The 11,971-nt window shown below is 38.9% G+C and overlaps 1 protein-coding gene across 1 annotated transcript in view; it reads left to right on the top strand.

Moving 5' to 3' along the window:
- Positions 1–9,073: 9,073 nt before the first annotated feature.
- NRDE2 (NRDE-2, necessary for RNA interference, domain containing) overlaps positions 9,074–11,971 on the top strand; it is a 29,022-nt gene continuing 26,124 nt past the window's right edge. Inside the window, exon 1 of the mRNA XM_059474785.1 lies at positions 9,074–9,195. Within this exon, the coding sequence (XP_059330768.1) occupies positions 9,117–9,195 (79 nt within the window). The 5' untranslated portion in view covers positions 9,074–9,116. The remainder of the gene's footprint in view (positions 9,196–11,971) is intronic.

Here is an 11,971-nt window from a genome sequence, read left to right as displayed (position 1 = left end):
TGTTTAGAGATTCCACAGTTCATATGAGGCTACTGTGTGCTCCTGCCAAAGGCTGTAACAGAGTTTGGGGTGGAGTGCAGCTTCCCCTCTCAGTGTAAGTGTGCCAGAAGTTTTTGATTTAAGCATATGGTGTACTTTCTTCATTAAAACAGCAATGTGCTTAGCTCAGAAATACTTAATTCTAAAACTCACTGATAACTTTTTGATAGCAGAGTTGGTAAAATGCCATTTAAGTGTTATTTGGATTTTAGGACTCTGAGCAGCCCTAAATATGGGGAATCAATGGTTGTGATTCCTAGGAAATGCAGCTGCAGCTTTACATTGCTTTCAGCACAAGATTGTCTACCATGATTAGCTATACTGTAATGAAGTTGTCCTGGATATACTGATATACTGATGAACAGTAACAATAATTTCTTAATCTTTAATTAATTGTGTAAATTGTTACCTGCTTTCCTATTTACTTCTATATATATATTTTTTGTACTGTTTTACATACATATATGATTTCCACTTCAGAATGGTCTGGTTGCTAGGCTAAATTATAGAAAGAAGAGCTCCTATCTAATGTGGATAATAATGAAAAGAGTAGACAAGAATTGTTTATCAAAGCAAAGTGTATGAAATAAGAAACTGTCAATGAAGCATCATGGAAGTTGTCCATATTTACATGACACTTGATGTAAATAAAGTGAAGTAATGAAAATAGGTGAGAAGCTCTTTGTCCAAAGAAACTCATATAGTCAGATGGGTAGGAAGTATTTCAGATAATGGCTGCAGTTGAGAAAATGAACTCAGGGTTCATGAAAGCCCAACAGCTTTGAACAAAATTTATGATCTGAGAGAAAGTAATGAAGAATCTGTGGGGAATTACAAAAGAATGTAACATTTAATAAGGGAATAAGTATTTGGGATAGACAGTGAGAGAAATGATTGTTGTACAATACTGAGTGTCGGGAAAAAGAAAAGGAACAATATATGCCTGGCCATTTGTGAGCAGATGGTCATGTGTGGTCATGATCATCCTGAGTTTGGGTACCAAAAAGGGAATAAATATGTATGGGAGACAGATCTGTGCTATGAGCTCTTTGAAAAAAGGTTGTCATCTGTTTTTGTGCATGTCTGGGTGTGGAATAATGGTTGTGAAGAGAGACAATTCTAGAGAGAGAATTCATACAGGATCATAGCATGAGTCAGATTGGAAGGGCCTTCAGAATATCTTCTAGTCCAACCTTCTGCTCACATGGGAATGAAGATGGTTGCAAACATTTTGATAAAGTTGAGCATATTCATGTTTGTGGTACAGACTAACAGATTTTTGAAGTACTGAATTTTCTTGGGAATTTGTAAATTTTGAACTGCTCTGCTCCTGTATGTGTGTATAAAATAAACTGCAGAATATAAAATTGTGTATATATTTTCACTCTTACCCTTATTCAGGTGTGTGGGCATTCAAATTATTTTGGCTTAGGCTATTCTTATTCTTGCACTAAGAACTAGGTTTGAATTGCCATCATCCTTACTTTTCCTCCTAATACATTTAATGACTGTACAAGGTTCCCGCCTTCTGAGCCAAAAGAACTGCTTTTATGCAATTTAATGGGTGTAGCACAACACTAAGGGACAGGTAAGGTGAAAAAAATGTGCATGAAAAAAGCACAGACACACCTTTGAGGACATACCTATGGCTCTTTGAGGAAGAACCATAAAAATAAAATTATTGTTCTTTCTTCTCTACATGAAAATTAAATTTCCAATTGCTGTTATAGAGCTTACCTATACATCTTCCTCTTTTCAAAGTTTTGAGCATACTAATGCTTTTAGGGTGAAAAGGAGCAGCACATCAGCAGAATAACTGCAGTCTGTATGATAGGACTTTCACTGCTAGTAAGATAGAGGATTAAATTTTAATAAATATATAATTGATTAGTGCCAGTTCATACAGTATTATGACTTAGTGATGGCATCCATAATTTAGGTATATTAGGTTGGGTTTTTTATAGGCTTAATAATCTTCAGTGTGCTGAAAGGAGTGTAATAGTTGAGGACAGCAGGATTTCAGGTCATTATATTGTAGATTTTTTTAATTGTGTATTTATCAACTAGCTTCAATGCCTGTCATATCAGTTGTCTAGTGACAGCAATCAGCATTCTGGCAAAGAGGTGACATTGCATACAACTCAAGCATTATACAAATTGTCTGGTAATAAACTTTTCAATGCCAATAATGGATATCTATGTGATATTATTTACAAATAAGAATTTTCTAGAAAACTGAGGAAAGTTTACAGTCTCACTGGGAGCTGAATTAATGTAATTTTGTAGCACAAATGGAGATTGGAGAAAGGAAAATCTGTAGGCATCTCAGCTCAGTTGTTGGCAAAACATGGGGATGAGGAAGATTTCTGGCAAGGTTGAAGACATTAAAAAATGCAGTTGTACAGTGAAAAACGTGGGCTGCTAATGCCACTACAGCTCAGGTACTCGTGCAAGTGACAACAAAATCTTCTTTATTTATTTACTGGGCACTAAGAGAGGCTATTTTAGACTAATTTATGTAGGTAGTAAAGATGGGAAGGAAACTGGTTGTGTTTAAATTAAAAACAGAACAGTCTTCTCTCCATACCCACCTGGCTGAAAAATCCAAATGAAATGGAAGAATAAACAAAGCTGTTTTGACAAAGTTTTACAGAGCTTTTTTAATGTTATAAGAACAAATATTGATAAACTAGACATAGTAATTGAGGTAATAAATCAGAGGTTTAAACATGACAATGATCTGAAATTTATCTAACACAGATACAAAAAATGTCTGGAATTTACATTCCAAGTATGAAAGAGGGATGAGTAGCTACCTTCACAGTCAGAGAAAAAACAAGAAAAAGCTCTGTGTAGAATGGAGAAGGGAAATTAATGAATCAGGAAAGCTATGGAGTTTTGGAGGTGCAGACACAAGGTCCTGCAGAAAACTGAAACAAAAAGACTATTTAGCAATATAGGCAGCAAATTGCAACTAGCACGTAAAGGAGGGGGAGCCCTAAAGATTTTGTATCATCTGGTTGCATGGCCCAGCCTAATGAGCAATTTTGCAGCTTTCAGAACAGACAAAGATGTAGAAAAGAAAGACAAAGCCAGAAAAGAATATACACAAAGTGAAAAGAACTGTGGGGTGGAAGCTAAACTAGGAGAGCTCAACTTATTCAAAGGGAGGGGGAGCATTATTGACTAGTGAAAAAACTAGGAAATGAAGTTTTATGGCTTGTGGTAGGGATTTCAATCCACCTGTGGGCTTGTGGTGGTACTATATAAAAAGCTTCACTTTTATTTTATAAACATTTGCGATATTTGCAATTATTCTGTCAGTCTACAACACACAAAGCTTTAAAATAATGCTTGAAATGAATGAACAGTATGGAAATAAATAGAAGATGGGATAAAATGCAGTTCACGTTTACCAAAGATAGGCCATGAGTGTATTTTAATGGCAGCAGAATTTTTAGGATGGAAACCTGTTAGATACAATCAATTTTTATCTCAGTAAAGTATTTGACAATGTTGCCCTTGTGAGATTATTAGGTGAAATGGGAAATAGCGCAAGAAATAGATAAAGAAGTGGCTAAAAGAGGAATGAGAATAGGTTTGTGCTGGAAAGGGGACTATGTGACCAAAGTGGGAGTTCAGTGGGGGCTCCTTATACCAACTATTGGCCAATATTATTTAGCAAAGGCAATGACACAAAAATAAGAATGTGCTAAATAAACTTGCTTATGGTAAAAACAGAGGCATTGCTCACAATGAGCCATATCAAAAATTTCAGTCCTATAAAACAGGCGATCTATGGAAGTAAAGTTCAATTTAATACAGAATAGAAGGCAGTGTCCTTAAGGATTAATAATAACAAGATTTTCTGGTATAATAGGGGAAATTCGTATAAGGGAAGCAATTGCTTGGAAATGCCCAATTATAATTATTCATTATGGTCATTATGAGCCACTAGTATGATTCAGCCAACTGTACATTAAATGCAGGGCTGTAGAATATTTCTAGTAGAGACTGAGAAGTACCACAGTGTCTTGAATACTGTGTACAATTCTAGTTCAGAATATGAACTGAGAAAAGGGCAAAAAATTCAGTGGACTGAGCACTGAAAATTTTGAAATAGCTTAATGGCAGAAAGGCTGAGTGGCCTATGATTGCTGTCTGTGCATAGATTACATCCAGGTTAGCACCCTCATGAAGCAGAGAGCTATTTCAAGCCATAGGAAATTGCTGGCCCAGAAACAGATGGATATAAACATAAATGGAATTAAGGAGGAAATCAGGATGTTTCTAAGCATTGGAACATCGTGGTTCTGGACCTGTCTCTCTGCAGGAGCTGTGGGTAGAAAAGCTCAACAAATTTGAAAATTGAATATATGAACACACCTGTGGGGTGAGGTTTTCTGCAGAGAAGGCTGAACTCAGTGGCTCAGACCATCCCTTCCAGACATATGTCCACAAAAGGTTAGAGACCAGGGATAAATGGCAAGATTGGCTTTACTCTGGGGAAAAGCCTAATGAGAATTGCTAAATGCAATAGAAAATCCTGATTGTTGGTATAGCTTATTTATTTTTAAAATACTGGCTATTTAAGCATGCTGTTTCATAGGCTGCATTTTGAAATGTTCATTAGGAATATGACTCCTCCTCCTCCAAATTAACATCTGATCCTGTGATCCCAAGGCACCAAAAAACCCACCTCATTACAGTAACTGGAATGAAATCACGAAGTCACCTCAAAATTATGCAGTAAGTTTGCTGACAAAATGGCATTTAACACTTGTTTTGATTTGAGAATAAAATAAGTATGTCAAGTGCATTTTTCTTACAGGAGGACCTATTCCTATGGTATTTTAAAAAGAAAGGTGGAAGAACTACCAGGGGCAGGTAAAATATAATAATAGGCCAAAAATAAGGGTGGATGTGGGGTGGGGTTTTTTGTTTGGTAGATTTGGTTTGCATTTTTTTAACAACTAAAATTCCTCTCCTCTTTTCTCTGCAAAAAGAAACTGGATAAAATTGTATGGGTCTGGATATGTACAGGAAGCTTTAAACATTATGGATTTCTTAAAATTCTCTAGTCTTCAGCCTGAGAAGGCTGGTATAAAATGCTAGAGGGCCATTCTAGCACACAAAATGCTGTGCTTATGTCTGCAAAGTACCTCCTTCCTCTCCTACTGTGCTTTGTTCCCAGTAAATGTACTGGGAACAATATCAAGACCCTGCTTTTTCTGGAATGATATAGAAATACAGACTTATATTCACATATGCATACATGAATACATAGAAGAATTCAAAATACTTTAAAAGGCTGAGGTTTATATCTATACCCCTCACAGACCTGTCTAGAATATGGCTTTGATACACATTTTTCGTAATAATTTTGTTTCTGTTTTTGTTTTGTATAATGGAACAGTGTACACATATTTCAAACTTGCCTACAGGACCATGGCTTCAATTTGAAGTTCAAGGCCAGCACTACCACTCATCCTGAAAATATCAAGTCAAGAGAACTCCTTTAGGTTTTTGAAGTGTAGATCAGAATGCATATCTGAACTGAACCAGTTATCTTTATTACATATGTCCATCACAAATATACCTGCAATAACTGATCCACCCAGCAAGCATTTGATAGCCCAGCAAGCTTTTCATAAGTGAAGATTTTATAGATAGGACTTGGATCAGTAAATAAACCACCAGATTTATTAAAACATTAGAAAGAGAGCCTTTGTGAAAATATTAGCAATAATGCATCCATCAACTTGTATATGTTTACTTTCTGTTTAATTTTCTCTGTGGAAGGAAAAATGTTTGCACCTTTCCCATGTAATTTTACAGCCCTCTTTTATTAATAATTTAAACTGGTAAGATTTTATTCAGGTATTGTTTATTACATTGTAAGAAGGCAGTTGAATTGCACTTTTATAAAAATCTCTGTATAAAAGACTCTAGCAATTATAAACATACTGACCTGCAAAGTAGGTCCTTTGAGGAGAAAATGTGATATATCAAATGTAATAGCAGTATTATACAATATCATCACCTAGAATACTTATTGTACAAGTAATATAACAGATAATTAAAACTGAAGAGAACACTAGTAATTGAAATTTGTTGCTAAATATGCAGCTACTGTGGTTTTGTCTGCAATGTAAAAGGCTTGATGGTTTGCTTTTATTAGGATAGAACTGAAGAAACTGCTGGGTATTTCTTTACTCTAGACATCAAGAGGTCCTTTGGTCAGGCGTTTTAGTGAATCCTAAGGAAAAGTGTGGCTCAACTGCATTGAGGCAACCAATTTATTTAATACCCTGGATATGTTGCAGAAAACCACATTTCATCAGCATGGGCACTGCTCACTCAATAGTACAAGGAAACGTCAAAGCAGATTTTACTACAGGGACAACTTGTCCTAATGTTAAATATTAACTACTTGTGCAATAATTTAAAAGCAACATTGACACAAGTTTAACTTCATTTGTGATAATGGAAGATAACTGTTTCAATTTTGTGGTAGTGTTAAATGTGTTTGTTTGGTTGGGGTTTTTCTGTGTCACAGTAACGGATGTATGGCAACAATAACAGTTTATTAACTGTTTATTCTCATCCTTTAGCCATAATTTGGTTTAACTTTCAGAGACACGGCATAAATCCGTGCTTAGTATTCTTATCAACTCTCTCTTTGGCCATTAGCTTTACTCTCAAAGAGCACATTTTCTGTATTCTCTTTGTTGAGAAACCATTAGCTACCATCACAGCAAACAGCTCAGAGACAATGTGAAAAATTACATTCAGCAAATAGAATGTTTTTTTATTAAATCTATTTAGTTTATCTTGCACTAGAGCACCAAAAGCTTGAAAGGGCTTTGAGTCTCACTCATAAGAGAAGAGGGAAATATGCTTCTGCAGATAGGTGGTAGTTTTCCTGTTGCTGAAGTCTGCAGAATAAACACATTTACAGATTTCAGGAACTATCCAAATATGATTATAAGAACTATTTCCATTAACAGAAGAGTTCTGACTCAACTTTCTCAGTAGGTCAGTCTCCCAATGTGAATTGCATGCATATTGGAGTTTTGCTCCCACTCAAAATCCTGCTCTGAGTTTCAACCTGTTCTCATTTGATTTGTAATAATGTAATAACCTGTAACCCTCTTTTAAATTTGGTTGATACTGATCATGAGTTCTAAAACTACCTGGAGAAATTATGCCAGGCAGGGAGAAAGACAACTGCAGGTTGCAAAATTACAAACATCTCCTGTTCTCAGGATAAAGGCTAAAACATGCATATTTTGTAATTCTCTCTTCAAAATTGGTAATGTGCTTCTTTTCATGTCTTCCCTATCTCCTGTATGAGTTCTAGGTGGATATATATTTCTATATATCACATACTATATTTTCTACATTCTAATGTTTTACTACAAAACTTCATAGATGATAACATACTTGAACAAAAACTTGGCTCCACATGAGGAGGTGAGTGTACACTTGAAGCCAAACTTTTCTAGTGTGCAATCAGGCCCCCTCATTTGGTGACTTCCAGACTATCAGTGTCCGTGGTCACTGCTGTGTTCTGAATCCTCTTCTCTCTGTACTGTCATACTTATCTCCTGTTGATGAATAGCATTTTATGAACTAATAATAAACTTAAGGCAGGAAAAAAGGATTAAGAAATAGTTTTAGAGTTTTCTAAAGGATGAACTCATCAACATCTAAAAAAGGGCTGCAAATGGAGTGACCATAAAGTGTGCAGATGGTGCAAAGGTATTCACAGCAATCAACTGGAAATCTGACTGAGAAAGGTCACTGAAGTTTTTAAAAGATGAAGTATAAAATGACCAAAAAAACAGTTTGGTAGATGTGAAGCAGTGTGTATAGGGAAGCTAATCCTATCATCTACACACAGTAGTTCCCTATTATCTTTTTGCCAATCACAAATGGTCTCTTGACAGATTCTGGAGCTCAGGAGAAGACAAAAGCCAAACAGAATGATCAGAAGGCATTGGAAAAGGAGCACAAAACAAACTAGTCATCATAATTCCATATAATCTCTAAACTCACTGTACACCTTAATCATTACATGAAATTCTGGTCATGCAAGAGTATTAGTAAGAATTAGAAGAACTAAAGAAATTCAACAAGGAGACTATTTTGGAGTGGCTTTAACATACAAAGCAAATAGGCAAACGTTTCAGTTGAAGAAGAATACTGAAGTATATTAATAGGGTATAAAATTTTGCAGAAAAAGTGAATAGGGTGCTTATTTTTTCCTCACAATACAAGAATCAGGCACTGGCTAGAGGAAAAGAAGGAAATACTGTTTCAGACAATACATAATTAAGAAGCAGAACATCCTGTCCAAGAAAGCACAAAGTGAAAAACATAAAATTTATTTTTCCAGTTCCTCTGTGGAGGGCAGGCTCATGGCTGCTGTCAGACACGCAGGGTGGCTGCGGGATCAGAGGGCCCGGCTGCAGGGGCTTATTTATTTGTTCCTTTATTTGTTACTTATTTGATATTTATTTGTTAATTTGTTGTGCTGGGCCAGGCTGCCAGGCTGCCCGGCTCTCGGGGCAGGCACTGGTTACCAGCAAAGGCCGCCTGGCCTCTCCCAGCAGCACCTTTAACACAGCCGAGCGCTCCCGGCCTCTCCTGGCAGCACCTGTTACGCAGCCGAGCGCTCCCGGCCTCTCCTGGCAGCACCTGTTACGCAGCCGAGCGCTCCCGGCTCCCGAGACATCGCTCGGGCCTTCTGTCCCGGGGAGCGTCATGAGGGATGAGGGCGGTGGGAAGGACGGACTGGCTCTGGAAACTGCCGCTCTGGCAACTGCCCCCCGCCTCTTCCCGCAGCACTTCCCTGCTCCAGTCCCGCAGTGCGGCGGCGGAGGGCGCACGATACGCGGGGTCCCACAGAAGCCGCCCGCCCGCCAGCCCGCCAGCAGTGACCCCAGCGCCGCGCCCTCCTTCCCCAGCCGCCATCTTGGGGCCGGGCGGAAGAACTACCGCTCCCAGCGCGCTCGGCGGCGCGGCGCCATCTTGCCGGCGGCAGCGCGGCTGCGGGGCGGCGGCGCCGGGACATGGCGCTGTTCCCGGCCTTCGCCGGGGCCGCCCAGCCAGGGGAGCCCCCCGCCGGCAGCTCCGAGGGCTCCTCGAGAGGTAAAGTCCTGGGAGAACCATCTTTCCCTTAACAGCTCCCCAGCGGCCCCCGGCACACGCCGCCAGCCCCGCTCCGGTCGTGCAGCGGAGGCGGGGGCGGGGCTGCCGCCGGGTCCGGGCCCATCGCCCCCAGAGGCTGCGGAGCGCGGCACGGGGGCTTTGGCTTTGTCGTTGGTTTTGTTATTTTCTTTTTCTTTTTCTTTTTTTTTCTTTTTTTCGCCACTAGCTATGGGTATCTTGAAAAGTGGTTTTTTAACTCCTTGCTCATTAAGCCGAATCATAGTTGGAAAGGACTTTTTTGGAAGGTCCCAAGTGGGATTATGATTCATTGTATCACATTGACTGTTGTAGTTGATGTCTAGCGAGTAATACTTTTAATAAAATAAATAATAATATTAAAGTAAATAACACTTTCTGGTGTAATGCCAAGCGGTGAAGTAGGTACTAAGTTTATTTATTCTGCTGAATAGGATTTGAGCTAACCCTTCCTTTTGCTTGCCACCCTTACATCTTCCCATTCCCTGGACACCACAGCAAAGGGAAACCAAGGAATTATTTCCCTAGGCTCCATTTCTTGTGTGTTTGGTCCAGTCAGTGTAGTGCATTAGCTTCTTGTTCTATCCAGTTCTGCATTACCTCTGATGGCATAGCAGTGGTTGATACTCGCTGCCTGTATGGAGATGTTGTAGCTGCATTCAGGATACTTTCTGGTAATGACATCTGGTGTAGGGAGTAGTGGACATAATAAGATCCCAAACTACAGTTTGTAGGAATAGAGGAGCTGCTCTGTCAGGCAGAGATACTGTAAAATTTTCTGGTAATAAGACTTTAGTTATATTTTAAAACTTCAGGAATTTAGCCTTTAAGTTTGTTACAGTAGCCTATGTTACTTCAGGCCACCTTCCACTGTCTGGAAGATCAGATTATACAGAAAAAGGTGTAAGACTGACTTTTGGATCCAGATTTCAGTTGTTAGCACTGCTTATGACTTACATGTTGGTATACTGGAAGCTTTTTGTGTGAGAATTATTGACAAACCTGGAACATAATTTGTTTGGTTTATGTTTTAATAAATATTGTACTTTGTTGTTGACAACGACATTTTAATGTGAGTTATAAAAATTAAATATTAACTCAGAACCCCATTTATGGCCATGTATATCAAATTTCACACATTCAGCTTGTGAGAACTTGAGAACTTGACAGGCATCTGTCTCTCTGATAGATGGTTCTCTGCTCAGACCTGATGTGAAGCCAAAGTGCATCATAATACAGAGATCCCAGAGTATTTTGATTTTAATGTTATGTAAAACTAAGGTGCTTTTAGCAGACATTTAGGACTGTTTCATAGATTTACTGTAAAAGCTGAAGTAGTAATGTATATATATTGGTCATGTTTCATGCAGCCAACCACTCTGTCTCATACTTTTAAAAACTTTCCTAAACCATTTCTGAAGTGGAAGTGCTGTCTGGAACAGAAACAGAAGCAGTGCTTATGCTTCCAATGCTGCTCAATTGCTGAGTTGCAGCAGCCTCTCAGTGCTGCATTTTCCATATGCTTTGATATAATTATGTTGTCAAGCTTAGTTAGTGTTTGGTGGAAGATAAATTGTGAATTTATGTGTAGCCATGAAGAGAGCAGTGGTGATAAGTAACCCTGCTGACATTAGTAAGCATTGTTTGCGTCTGAACTATGCTGTAGGTCAGACAATGCAGTGAATTTTGCTGAAAGCAGGTTTTCAGGATCCTGAGAGGCAACAAAAGACTTCATGTAACTCTTAAAAATTGTCTCTGTCAACATGCACTGTAAATTCTTAATTTTTCTTTCTGCTTGAGAAGGTATAAAGAGAATGTCATTGGATTGCTGCTGCTGCTGCTCATTAACATGTAACAAGTACATGCATATTATTGAAAAATAGGTCTTTTATATCTGCTCTGCAAAAATGATAAACTTCTTAGACATTCCCCAAGAAAAAACCCAAACAAGTGAAGAGATAGTGTTTTAAAGTTTGGAATGCATTGTGATGTTTGAAATGCTTGCATCCAGCTAGCTGAACACTTGAGATGATTTGCAAGCAGCTTGAACTTGAATGTTGTATAATGGCAAAAATTGCTCATTTCTTTCTGAGTATTAGGTCAGTTTGGTTAAATTCTTCAGAAGATACTGTACTTGGAGAGTTCTGAACTTCCCTGCTGTAGCCACAGAGGTGCATTGACTGTGCCACAGTCTTGGTTCTCACAGAGTGATTCTTCAGTGCATTAAAGATGCAGGTTGATCTTACCTGCTCAGGTAGAACCAAGCTGCAGGCACAGGCTGGGAATTGCTGCATGGTGGTGTTCTGCAGCATGTTGGTTGGGCTGCTCATGGGGAGTGTGTTTTGGTCTGGACACTGCCATGAATTGTGCATTCTCCCTTGCACAGAGGTGGAGGCTCAAGAACCAGGGAGGTGATCACTCCTCATGGGGCCTTTCATAATGGGGATGGGCCCCTGGGAAACACAAACTGTAGCTTTACTTTGTTTTATGTATTTCTTGATGTGTTCAACTTAGGTTAACAGACTGTTTTGCAGCCTACTCTGCTTTAAATCCTTTGGTGGATGACAGCTCAGGGACATGAGAGAGGAGAAGCTTTTCATACCAAAATTCTGTTTCTGAAAGAAATACTTTAAAAGGAGGAAAAGTATATGGCTTGACAGACAGTGAGTTCTTGCTGATGAAGGAGTAGAGGTCAGTGTAGTCAAGAGCACAAAGACAAGAGTGTGACAGGAAGAACGCT

Source organism: Ammospiza nelsoni, chromosome 6, assembly GCF_027579445.1.
Source record: "Ammospiza nelsoni isolate bAmmNel1 chromosome 6, bAmmNel1.pri, whole genome shotgun sequence".
Lineage (NCBI taxonomy): Eukaryota > Metazoa > Chordata > Aves > Passeriformes > Passerellidae > Ammospiza > Ammospiza nelsoni.
The sequence above is the reverse complement of the archived record's forward strand: the minus strand, read 5'-3'. Positions and strand labels throughout refer to the sequence as shown.